Source organism: Polyodon spathula, chromosome 19 (assembly GCF_017654505.1).
Source record: "Polyodon spathula isolate WHYD16114869_AA chromosome 19, ASM1765450v1, whole genome shotgun sequence".
Classification (NCBI taxonomy): Eukaryota; Metazoa; Chordata; class Actinopteri; order Acipenseriformes; family Polyodontidae; genus Polyodon; species Polyodon spathula.
The window spans coordinates 12,213,565-12,226,927 of NC_054552.1; the positions used below are offsets into that span (position 1 = coordinate 12,213,565).

Consider the following 13,363-nt stretch of genomic DNA (forward strand, 5'->3'; position numbering starts at 1 on the left):
GACCGTAATGTCTCCAGCAACACAGAGCAAATATTACTGTTACTTTCTTGTATGATGTGTTTTATTGTTAAAAGAGGTATTAATATAAAATACATACATGTCTTACAGAACACTACATTTTTTACAAGATCGCTGTGTCCCTTTTTAATCTCACATCATAAATCAACCGCACAATTCGTGTCAACTTATAGGCAACGCTCAGCAGGAGAAAAAAAAAAAAAAGGTCTTCTAAGGATTGCAGTGTATCCAGATCTCACTCCTTCCTGCAATGATGCTGGTTTTCTGTTCACACAATACACCACTCATTTCAATCAGAGCACCAGCTTTGCTGCAGGAGGACAACAGCAAAGCTACATAATATGTTTCTTGTAAACACTGCTGGAGTTTGGGTTACACTTCCAGCCAGATCAGAATTCTGTAAGTCGTTAAATTATCATCCTGAGTTGTTCCTCATTAATTTAGTAACATTACCAGTAGTATTTTACTTTTTGAAATATCGTGCAAATTTGACACTGGAGGTAAAAGCTTTGATAAATGGCTAATTCATTATACAGTCCTATATCACATCGCACATGTTTTTTCTAGATTGTTCAGATGTAGAAAATGTTTTCATTTGATTAATTTCGGACAGGATTCCTCAATTAGTACAGGGTCATTACATTTTAAAGTCAGCTCTAGGTGGGTAGGTATGTATTTAAATGCTAACACAACACAGAAAAATAGGGGCAACTCTTCGGACCCCTTGCTCATGGTCAAATCTAAACAAAGGGGGCACTTGCAACATTGGCATTGGAATCTATGGGAGGATTACGCATTTAATAATTGTGGCCTCGGAGGCATGAAATGCGAAAGAAGAGAAGTAGTTACTGTTATTTTTGTCTTGCACAGCATCACATAATTACTGGCTACCCCCACAATCAGTCACCTACTTGAAATGTAAGTATTGTTTTTTTAAAAAGGGACAAAAGTGTTTGTTGTACAGGAGTTTAAATAAAGTGTTGGGCTTATATTGTGTTTTGTGTTTTATGGGGAGACTACAGCTTCAAAAAGGAACCAGTGAATCCTGGGGGAGGCCTGATGGTTGTCATGGTGCCCAATAACTCAGAAAAGAGGGGAGATGTTGTGCATATAGAAAACCAACATATAGAATGTGAATTAAGAGTTTATTCAAGAACAAAATGTACTGGGTAAGTTTTTCCAAGTTTGTCACATTCAAAATATGGGCAGAATGAACAGAACCAGATAAACAAATCTGATAATGAGAGCTGTGACAGGGCACAAGCAGTGTGGTATTGCTGTTCTTCCAAATGCACGTGCAGACTATGGCTGGGATTTAATTGATTAATTAATGATTAATTAAGCCCAGCCACAGGTGTATGTAAGGAGCAGTCTCTCCACTGGTGGGAGATGAACCCAGGGCAAGGAGCACAGCACAGCAGAGAAAGGATTTCCTTTTTCCTCTTCTTCATGGACTGAACACAGGTAAGTACCTCCAGAACATCAAGAGACAATTACCTGCCAGCCCAGCCTCTACTGCTATGCCTGCCTACAAGCATCCATCTTGTTAAGTACCTTGCTCTACATGGAAGATTGTGTAAATAGTTGTAACATACTGTATTACTTTAATTTGGCGCCACATTTATTTTAAATTGATCAAAATGACTGCAGCCCTTAAACCAGGGTGGCGATTATACAAGAACGTCCTTTATTAATAATACTATGCTTTACAAACGCTGCAATATTAAATTGCATGATTTAAGGTATTTTATAAACAGTGCCGTGAGAGGCTCCGATCTGAAGCACTGTACTTTTGTGCGAAAGCCTGCTTAATTTTTGCAGAAGCCAGGACACAGTTATGCTCTGTATCAATCCTTCTTTTTTGCCAAAGACTGTCTTGGCATTTCAAGTCAACCAGTCTGTGGAATTGGAGGCTTTCCATCCACCTCCTTTCCAGTCTGACAGAGCGACAGCTCCATAAGCTCTGTCCTGTGCAGGCCTGAGCGTGTTATGTTGACAGGACGAAAAGTTGGAGGCAGCCAGAACCATTTTTTGTCTGTATGAGGTCCCATGGTCAAGCCTTGTCTAAACAGAGGCTGTCCAAATAGATAGCACATACAGTCAGGATTGCCTAGGAGTGAGCCAACTTGCCTACTCCAGAAAAGCTCACTGCCCATTCCACCAGGGGCATGACAACTTTGTGGACTTTTTCCCAGGGTGCATCTCTCAATGATGTGGCAGTGGTGTGGGTTACTCCCTATACCTTTACTAGATTCTACAGGCTTAATGTCATGGATCCTCAAAACCCCGGTTTTGTAACTACAGCTTTAAGCGCGTCTTCCCAATTGACCCTTACAACATAGGCATAGAGGTGTTGGACAATGGTTTGACATGCTGCTTTGGGAAAATAAAATTGTCTAATTATGTCTTCCTTCTGCTGTCTTCAGCTTCCTTTTTCTCCATAAATTCTGTTTTGGATTGTTCAATCTATTTATGACCCTGTTCCAACTGAGCTAGTATCGTTACTTATTAAAATATAATCATTCTGGCTATTTTGAGGAGTAGCAGCTCCTGAACCTTATTGGCAGTGTCCACTGGTTTTGTGGTTAACTGGCATCATCATTTTGGGGAGTGCAGCTATCGTGTCCATGGATTCCCTATAGTCAGCCTCTCCACTAATCAGCAAGCTAAATTATGGGCATGGGTACCTCAAAGGACAAGGCTTGTCTAAGCTTTTATAAATGTTGTTCTTGAACCTACTTTTCTGTGTAAACTACCTGCAACACCCCCTGCTCCTAAAAAACCTGTGATAGTTTGGGTCAACTGTCGCTATAGTAATTTCAATTACATTATTCCATGTATTTACTATTTTTGTTTTAGCCAGAGTTCTATATAAAACAATGGAAGAATATAATGTGCGATTTTTGTAATGATAGAACCAATATGCATGTTAAAATGAGCAGAATGTTTGGAGTGCAAGATTAAAAGGACTTTCTATAGAGTATGTGTTTGCACTTGTTGAAGTTTATTGCTCAGCAATTTGGATTGGACTCGTGAGCTACTGGGTGTGTTGTACAATAAGCAATACTTTAAGCACATCTCAGAAATTAAGTAGAGAGGGAAGGAGACATTTCTTCACACATAAAGTGGTTAGAGTATGGAATTTTCTGCCCAGTCATGTTGTTGATGCTGCATCAGTTGGATTTTGTAAGACCAAACTTGAAAAAGTTTTAAGACCAATCAGATACTAGGGACTGGATGGGCTGAATGCCCTCCTCTCAGTCATACTTTTTTCTTTGTTTTGCCAACTTTGGCTGCTCAATCATGATTGATTCATTGGCGTTGAATAAAATATGTAATATGCATTTAACCTACAGTGCCCATGGTACAGTAAGGATCTTTGGGCTATGAAGAAAGCAGGTTTAAAGACTGAACTTTGAAAAAGGGATTGTAGGATTGTTTGCACCATCGCGCATGAAATCAATTTTAGGAGGTATTCTGACTATCAGATGTTTCTCTGACATGACTGGAGTTGACCGTGGTCACCCCCAGTCCACAATCTAACCAACGCTTCACCTGGAAGGTAAATCAACCCCAATGAGAATTCAACTGAAAAAGGAGATTCCTGAACATCAGTATCAGAGCCTAGTTTCTTTGAACAGTGAGCAGCAGGGACTTTAATGCTAACAGTACCCAAATCCGTTAAAGCATAACATGTAGTTTACTCAGTCTGGGTTTTTTGCCTGTTTTTAAGAAAACCCTTTCATCATCTGGATCCATTTGTGATTCAAGTCCAGTGTTTGGCTGCTGCCTAAATAATAATAACAAAAAAAAACAAAAAAAAAACAAAACAAAACAAAAAACTGTTATTGAGAACCAACTTCTGCAGCGATTTTTCCTGGCAGGATTTCTAGACTTTGTTTTAGAAGTAGTAAAAGAACATTGTTTGAGAATTATTCAGTGACAGATGTTTCCACTACAAGTTGAAAAAGACATTGAGTGTTTACTAGTTTTGGACAGATTTCATTTATCCAAGATGTAGGTTTTTTCAATGATGCTCATGTGGTTTCTACATTATAGGTCTCTGGTTTGAGGGCTGTGTGTGTTAGGTGCCATTTTCATAAATTGTACGATAAATCAATAGACCCAAAACAGAGTTAGTTATGAATCAACATTTATTAGTTTCCATAGTATGTACACCAAAGGTATAACACGTAGTGATATGTACTGTATGAACAGTGTTTTTAACCTGTCTGGTATAGAAAGGATTGCTTGCGGATGTGTTTATTTTTTACATCAGTATTACAGCTACACAAAATAGGAAATTCAGAAAACAGATCATTATAGTATTTCAAACCTGAAGTGAGAAAAGTTTCTAAATACTAGTGCTACACTACTCTAACACTGTAGAAAATAGACGTGTACGTTAACTGACTCATCATATAAACATTGTGTCTACAAATACTTGCATGTGTTCAAACTGATACTTTTTTAAAAGTAATAGAAAAAAGCCGAATTTAACAGAATCAGATTTCAGCTGGAATACACTCAGGATATGCCACCCTGGCTGATTTTTATTTTTATGTAAGTAACAGTACATAAAAGCGGTTTTAATGCCCTGAATTAATTTATCAAGATGTAATAAATGAGATAGATTTTGCTACATTCAACAGATTTGAGGCAGATATTACTAACTTTCTAAAGCTGGTGGGAAGTTTAGATAAATTAATTCAAGGCAAAAAACAGCAGCATTTCATTTTTGTGTCTTTCGTGAATCTATAACTACAGTTCAGTTTTATGTTTCACAGGCAGTTTTCCCAATCGCACCAGGCACTGTCTGAAGATCTGAGGGAGAATTTTAGACAGGCATTGCCACGGTCACCTCAGAGGGGTCCTCAAATAAAATAAGCATTTAATAATGAAAAACCTGTTAATTTAATTAAATGTGACTTTTTATTTTCCTAGACAGGCTTAAACTGTAAATCTAGTTACACCTCACAACAATACCCACATTTCACAAACTGACACAGAAGTCACATGACCCCACTTATATAGCAAAACTGAACCAGTATGCGTGTCTGAACTGAGACTCTTTCATCAGTGCCCATCTCTGGAAAATTCTGGATTGCAAAATTGAATACAATAAAATGAATGCATGCATGACTCAATTTCATGGAACAAACATTTTAAATGTTTACATAAGATACAAAAAATAGATATGGATATATTTGACTAGTACAGCTATACAAGACTGCTATGCAAAACAGTTACTCAAATGCAGGACACATCTTTTTTTTTTTCTTATTCTTTGACAGAGCACATGGGAGGAATATCTATTGCTTTACAAAATAGTCACACAAATTAAACTATCTCTATTCACCATTTCACAGAAATTAGACATTTTTTACCTACAGTTTCTACAAAGTGCAAGGAGACACTTTATCTCATGCTTCAGAAAGTGGTACAAATTACATTTAAACTCCAAGCTTTTCAGGACAATCAGTACTTTTACTTTGTAAATAAAAAGAATGTGTTTTTACACTCAGTGCCCATCTGGTGAATACCTGCTCTGTCACAACAAATAACAGCAAGGTAATTGTTTGAGAATAAAATGGAATTTAGCTCTATAGATTATTCACACAGTATCGTATCGCATCAGATTTATAGAAATGACTTGTATTTTTTCACATTTACATCAACATTTCTGTCTTTGTCAACTGAATGTACTCACACTGCAGCAGTGAGATTGTGAAAGGGAATGTTAAAAAAAATGTCAAAGATTTTCGAAAAGCATTTATCATCTATTCACAGAGATAGGAAAGAGCTACAACAGTATATAAACTGATTCTGATATATTGTTTATACATAGTAGAGTTCTGTATAGAACCAACTGTATATATTTTATACATGTATATATTTCTGTCTCTCTCTCTCTCTCTCTCTCTCTATATATATATATATAATGTATGTACATATTTAATGTACACATGTATACAGTATATATGAAATTTCATGTGCTTCTTAACATTGCCAGTAAATATTGCAGGTATAAATCTGAAAGGAATTGATTGTAACAACACGAATGCCCAATTCAATTCTGTTTTAAAAAAAGAATGATTATGGTAAAAAATACTAATCATCACACTGTCTGCACTGTTTGCAGTTATAATCTTCAAGGCAAGGTTGACATTGAGAAAAAAACAAACACAAATACAAACATCTGGTCCCATGGTTTTGCCATTTGGTTCTATTGAGAGAAAAGGATTGACCCCTTTTTCCTATAAGGAATGTACTCTGTTTTTTTAATCTTCATATCAAGTCAGTGTTCTCCTTTCCTGATTATCAGGCCTGTGGCGTATTGCCAACATCAGACATACACTGTGGTGCTTTGAGGAGACTCCCTCAGGGGAGCTAAGAACAGTCATGAGCTTTAGGATAACAGCCTGAGCATGTGTCCCTGCACCTAGGGATAATCTCCCTATTAAAAGGGTGGTTATCTATAAACAGCACAGGATAAAGTTTTCAATGTTTTCCTTTTTCCTGTATGCAAGGTTCTAAGGTTGGTAGGGGGCACTACAGTTTCGGTAGGTGGATATTCCCTCAACCCAGACTGTGAGCCAAGGATGCTGAACTGAGACAAATGCTTAGATTCGGCCAAAGTAATGGTGAATTTGGAATGTAAATCATGACCATTTCTCAGACAGTAGCTCTAGGGCAGTGTGCTTTTCAAAACTGAATTCCAGTTATCAGCAGAAGAATTATTTGGTGCCAACTTCAAACACCCACACCTTTTCTCAGGGAAATGCTCCTAGAAACAGACATGCATACAGTAGAAAATTTAAAAAAGGAAGCAAAATAGCGACAGCCTTTGAAAAAAATAAAATAAAAAATAAAATTATATATATATATCTGTGAGCCAAGGATGCTGGACTTTAAATACTCTGTACAATTCCAGAAAAAATGCTGTGTATTAATTTTTCAGAACACTTTTCTCAGTTCCTTGGCAACAGCTGTGACCAATTCTAAATCAAAGCAAAATCCAGTTTTAACGTAAACAGATTGTACCATATACACTGTTCAAAAAGCAGCATTTTTAATTAACCTCCTGGGATTTCAAAGATGTTAAAAACAAAGCATTATAATCAAACATGTAAGCCCCAAAAAAGAAGCTACTGATGTGGCATTTATAGCTGGAAAAGATTAGTTTAAAAAAAGCCCCTGCAATTAAGATAACCTATTTATTTGCATTTTATAGGAGATTTTTATATAAGATAATTGTCTTAATGGGTTGTGCAACAGTAGAAACTGGGCCATGTGTACAAACAAGCAAACAAACGCATTACGATCCAGTTAAACCAAACATAAAAGCATCTTTCCTTAAGAAGAAGGCAGGAGAGTCAAATCTCCCCGTTGTGTGCATTACAAACAGGCTTCGCGGATGAAGGCCATGCATATTGGTTTAGCTCCACCTTGATTCGAAAGTACACTTTGCTCAGTTAACGCTGGCCTTTTGTGCCTCCCAAAGTTAAAATCGAAAAGGAGAAGAGAAAATATGTTTAGTTATAATGCTCCCAGACTGATGAACTCATTGCCTTTTTCTATTGGAGATACACGGTTGGTCAATATTTTAAAGTCAAGATTAAAGACTTTGATATTTCAACTTGACTTACAAACATAATTGTTTCTATTTTATTTCTTTATATCTGTTTTTAGACATTGTGTTTTACCCATCATTCTTATTCAGTTCTAGTTTTCTTCAATAGTTTTTTGTTATTATTGATATCATTATTATTATTTCCTGTTATTTTGTGATTTTTACTTCTTGATACGGCATACTTTTGTTCTTTTTCACCAACATGTAAAACGCTTTGAGATACTGTGTTATGAAAGGCTCTATACAAATAAATGCAATTGAAATTGAGGTTTGAAATTAAAATTACAGTTGAACCCCAAAATATTCTCCATTTTCCAGGAAAATAGATCAAGCAGGAGTGGTTAATTTGTTCTTAATTTTGTGATCATTCTGACATTCCATATGCTAACAGTCTGGACAGTCAAAACTGCAAAAATCAGTTATTTGGGGAACAAATATCATGAAGAACAAATATTCTTGTTAGTAGTACATATATAATATTTTGGATAGCAGATCATTGATCTTTCATTTTGCATGCATTTGAAGATGGGACAATGATATTTTCAGCGATACCAAGCTATTTTGTGAGCAAGCAGTCTGAATGGCCCACCGCAGTCATTTTGCATTTATTTTTTCTGTCTTAATAGTCTTGGAAGGTGATGAATATAGATATGAAACTGCACAGGAAAAATCTTAACATCCAAAAAGCAGAACAAAGTTTGTCATCTCCTAATGAGTAGTCGGTACAGTAAGAGATTCCTAAAATAATTATTAGTATATATTTACTTAATGAAGTTGCTTTAATCTGTGTTACACCTTTATGTGTTTTATATGATTCTGTTTTGCACTTTGACACAATCACTTCTTTAAAAAAACAAAACAAAAAAAACTAAAGCAGCCTGAAAGCCTTCTGGATACACGACAGAGAATCAGATAGAACGCTCATGCAATGCTGAGGAGCTAAGCCTACACTTGTTATGTTAAAGGTATAATTAAAACAGGCAACTGTAAAAAAAGGAGTATGTGAAATAGGAGAGGTGACACAATTGCTCAGTCCAATTAAATGTTTTTGGAATGTATAGTTATTGAGAAAGTGGCCATTGTTTTTTTTTTTTTTTTTTAGAGAAGAGTAAATAGCTTCAATTGCATTTGAATGGGTTGTTAATTTCCCCTTCATGTGGATCAGATCTGTTGCTCCTATAGGGACATTGAGAACAATCTTTACCAATGGCTCTACCCTACTTTAAAGCTAAATTCCCTCAAGACTTTGGACATTTTATTTGATTTCCTCATTTCAGAAAGTAGTATGAGTGGAATGCCAGATAGCAGTCCAAAGACAGGATGAACTTGGCTCAAATTTACTGGAGAAAACAAAGGGAAAGCTAATTTAAACTTGGAGCAACTAAATCACCCAATCACATCTTAATATGGTAAAAGAAAAAAAAAAATAGTCTTTAACATAGTGGTAAGGCGCTAAGGTTCTAGCAACCACTTACTCAATAACATTGGCTGCCATGTTTGGAAAAGTAAAGACAGTGCCAGCTATAAACATAGCTCTGCATTAAATATACACAGACCCTTGCTCATATAGTTATGCCATAACATAAAATGTCTTTCTAAACCATAACCCTACAATTGCATGTAATTCTTAATTAAGGACAACCCCTTTATTCCTTATTTTTTCCCTCGTGTAATACTATCGGTATACAGGAAGCTGGCTGCTTTATGAGAAAAGTGTTTTAATTGATAATATTGTCAGAACACCTTGAGGTAGAACTGATACTGCAGGGATGTTCACCTGAGTGCCTAAAGCGGGGATCACTGTCTTTTGATCCCCCAAAACAAACCCCTTAATCACTCCCTTATAAGTGTGGGTTCAATATCAGATTATATCTTCTTAATCTTATCTCCTAATCTACGCGTGTGTAGCTTCAGATTGAAGGAGTGATGAAGGGGTGGGGGAATGCTCCGAAAAGACAGGGAGAGAAGAAACGAGTACCATTCTAAGATTTTCCACAGATTTCTTTTTCTGCTTTGCCCACTTATTACCCTAAAGCTGAAAAGTTCTCCCCGCCCCTTTTGCTTGAAGCATGTGTGGCGAGCTGGCCCCTGGAAAACCACGAAAATAACTGTTTCTGATCTTCACAGCAGAGCCCAATGAAACAGGGTTTAAAGGCCTAATTCCCACCCAAGCCTGCTACAATCACAATGAATATGTGCTAGTTAAATAGTTAGTTCATGAATGGCTGAGATAATTAATAGAATTTTCAGCTAAAGTATTAAACCAATTGTTAGTTTGTTTGTTTTGTTTGTTGGTTCACCAGGAGGCAAGCTTCTGGAGCTCAGGATTAGCTGGAGCAGGGGCTTGTGTTCTTTATTTTTCATGTTTCCATGGTTCCTCCTCAACAAGTGTGTATTCAGCAGTGGAGCCATTTGTGGCCAGAGTGACCTGAAAGCAATTATTAGGGACATCGAACTCAATGACCAAGGCACTTTCAAAGACATGTTTCAACAGGTGTGGAGCAGAGAGACCTTGTTTTTCTTGTTCAGAGACAAAGATTATGGGTTGACAGAACACAGTTATATCACTCTTCAAAGTCTCTTTACAATCACTGATGCCAATGGAAAGGGAAGATAGGCTTCAACAAATTCTTTTTTTTTTTTAAATAATTCATTATATTAAGTAATTTTCCTACAGTGTGCATCAATAAATGATTAAAATAAATATAAAATACTGATTAAATAAATAAATATCAATAAATAAATACTGTAACTACATAAACGGGTCCCTTAAGAAAACAGTATCTCTGCTCCATTGTATACAAGTACATACCACTACTTGACAACTGAACTTGATGACAATCATTACAATACATGCTCACAGCCTCTTGGCTAAAACTTTAAAAAGAACACATGACTGGTATTGCATGAAAATATATTAAAAAAGAGAGTTTCATTTTCTTTGTTTCTAAATAATAAAACCTTTTGTGATATATTGCATGCATTATAACATATCTGAATGTCAGCTTCACAATACCAACTCTCTCAAAATTAAAACAAGCAAATGTACAGAAAATAAAAACAAACAGTGCATCATGAAATAGCAATCTTTATGCCTCCCAATCACATTTGTCAACATATTAGAAAGAGAAAGCTTATTTAGTGAGTAGAGAGAACTCATGCTATTGTGCCACCAATAAATCTTAACCAAGCCATGACTGCTAGAAACGGCGGTTCCCAGTTTACCTTATTACTGGACTTTATTTTGAATCCTTCCTGTTTTTAAGTTAAAGTATTTTGCATTTTACTACAGGACTTAAATTCTGACTTGAAACTAGATGGGTTATTTTAAAAGGAAAGTAGTGGGGTTTACCATTGAGTAAGTGTGTTTCAGTTCTATTTTCAAAAGACAGTAAGTTGTAAGGTTACACAGATGGTTTTCTGTTCAAATGTATGCTACATTAGAAGTAGTTTCTGACGTAACGTCATTCTTTCAGGTAACTACATTCTATTCAAAATTTAGTAAAGACAATGGACACATCATTTTACACCATCTCATATGAAAATGTAAATAATTACGATATATATATATATATATATATATATATATATATATATATATATATATATATATATATATATATATATGATTTTCAATAATTAAAAATCTAATTTCTCTGTTTTAAAGAGAGAACAAAGAAGGCAGCATCACCCTGACCCCGCAAAAAACTCATTTATTGGTTTAGAACTACAACTGTTGACCTTTGGGAGCTTCTCGATTCCCACACTGCCAAAAGCCATGCAATACAGTTTTTAAGTACTAAGCATTTCTATGCCACCGGTTTGACACCAGGTGTCTAGTGGCAAAAAGAAGCACTGAAGCTGTCCTGGAATAAATAATGGTGCATTAAAAACAGGTACTTTTACTAAACATTAGGGTTAAACACAATGAAATACCATTAAAGTAGTTAAAATACACACACTAACAAATGGTTACTAGCACTTGAAGTATACTGGTCTTATAATAACTGTTTTCAGGGGCGTGCCGTCAGGGCCTTCAGAGTATTCTCTCTTGACCAGAGAGCGCCAGCTAAACTGTCAACATCACTCAATTTACTGTGCTTGCTTATATGCTGAGAAACATACTCTAATATTTGTCTGAAGGGCCTGCAATGCCATCAACCAATAGATCTGCATTTTCTCCGCTGCAGTCCAAGAATAAGTGAGTGGAGGCAGGACATAAACAGTTGAAGGTATTCTCTGCCTCAACTGAAGGTCTTATGTAAGTTTAACCAATGGGAGAGTCAAAGATCTGCCCCATGTTATGCAGGTGTCCAATCATGAGTGAGCAGAGGCGGGACATAAACCATTGAAGGTATTCTCCATTTCAGTTGAAGGTCGGAAGTTTAACCAATGGGAAAGTCAAAGATTTGCCCTGGTTTTGCAGCTGACCAATCATTAGTGAGCAGAGGCGAACATAAATATGATAGGGTAAGCTGTGTAAGAATAGTTGAATTTCGCGTGATATTGTTATTGAGAATTATATTGAGAATTTCAAAGTAATATTTCGGATTACATCATAGTCGATTTGGTTCTAAATCAAATTTAAAGAACTTTCTCAGAAAAATTGGAGATTGTTAAAAAAGGGAGGCATACACCACAAATATCCAAAATGACACAGGAAGTGAAGGGATATACTTGCCACTTCCAAAATTCAAATTATGAAAGGTATCTGTGGCTTACCAGTACTAGTACCGGTCTTTTGTTCAGTACAGAATAGGCAGTATGGAACAGCACTCGCTACAACAATCTAGGATGTCTAACAAAGTCAGCACAAAACCACAAGCATTCCCAAGCTCACTTGCGAGCCACTGTAACACTCAAAACTCTTGGACAAACTGGATGAGCAGAAGTATAGGGATACAATACATCACAATGAGCAAGTAAAAAAGGATCGTGAGGTTCTTAAAAGCTTGATTGATTCTGTTGTTTACCATTACAAGCAAGAATTGGCATTCAGAGGACACGATGAATTCCTCAAATAGAGGTCTGTGACAGAGAGCGAATGAATCCAAATCAACAATCTCCCTCTCGACCAGTGAGGGCACTGTACAACAGGAGCTGCGGGCTTCCTACTGAATGGTTGGGCAGTTCATCCCAGGGACAGTCGGGAGCCGGCCATTCAGGAAGAGGGCGGCGTTACGGTACCTGGAGTCATCGCCCTAGTACGGTGAGCGAAGTTTCAGTCATGAATTGGAGGAGACGTGATTGAACTAGCTATCGGAGGGGGCGGGGCTTAGGGTACTTTAGGGGGACGTGACGCCGTAATTGGCTCCTTTGTTGTGGTTAATGGGAGGAGACAAGGACAGAACCTTGAATGAAGTGTGGGTTCATTGAGAAGTGTTGTGTTTGTTTTGCCAGACAGCTGATACGAAGCTGGAGCTGCAGCGAGAAGCCCAGATCTGAACGCGCACGAGCACCAGCAATCAGAGCACCACTCCTGCACCAGAGCACCAAGTTTGGAGACGTGTTTTTGTGTTTATTATTTCGGGACTGCAACCCCTTTGTTTTGTAGCTGGCAATACCCATTGCTGGGTAGAGCCAGCTTTATTATTTGAAACCCGGTTTAAAAAGGGCATTAAAAGAAACCTGACCGGTAAACTTTGTGTTTGTCCTTTGTTGGAGCACCTCAAATCACCTATACACCGGAGCACTACAAATCACTTTGCCACA

General features: G+C 36.9%; 1 protein-coding gene across 1 annotated transcript in view; it reads right to left on the bottom strand.

Annotated features, from left to right (window-relative positions):
* Positions 1 to 4,154: 4,154 nt before the first annotated feature.
* Positions 4,155 to 13,363, bottom strand: part of LOC121294711 (excitatory amino acid transporter 2-like) — a 74,641-nt gene continuing 65,432 nt past the window's right edge. The window contains exon 11 of the mRNA XM_041218742.1: positions 4,155 to 10,079. Within this exon, the coding sequence (XP_041074676.1) occupies positions 10,005 to 10,079 (75 nt within the window). The 3' untranslated portion in view covers positions 4,155 to 10,004. The remainder of the gene's footprint in view (positions 10,080 to 13,363) is intronic.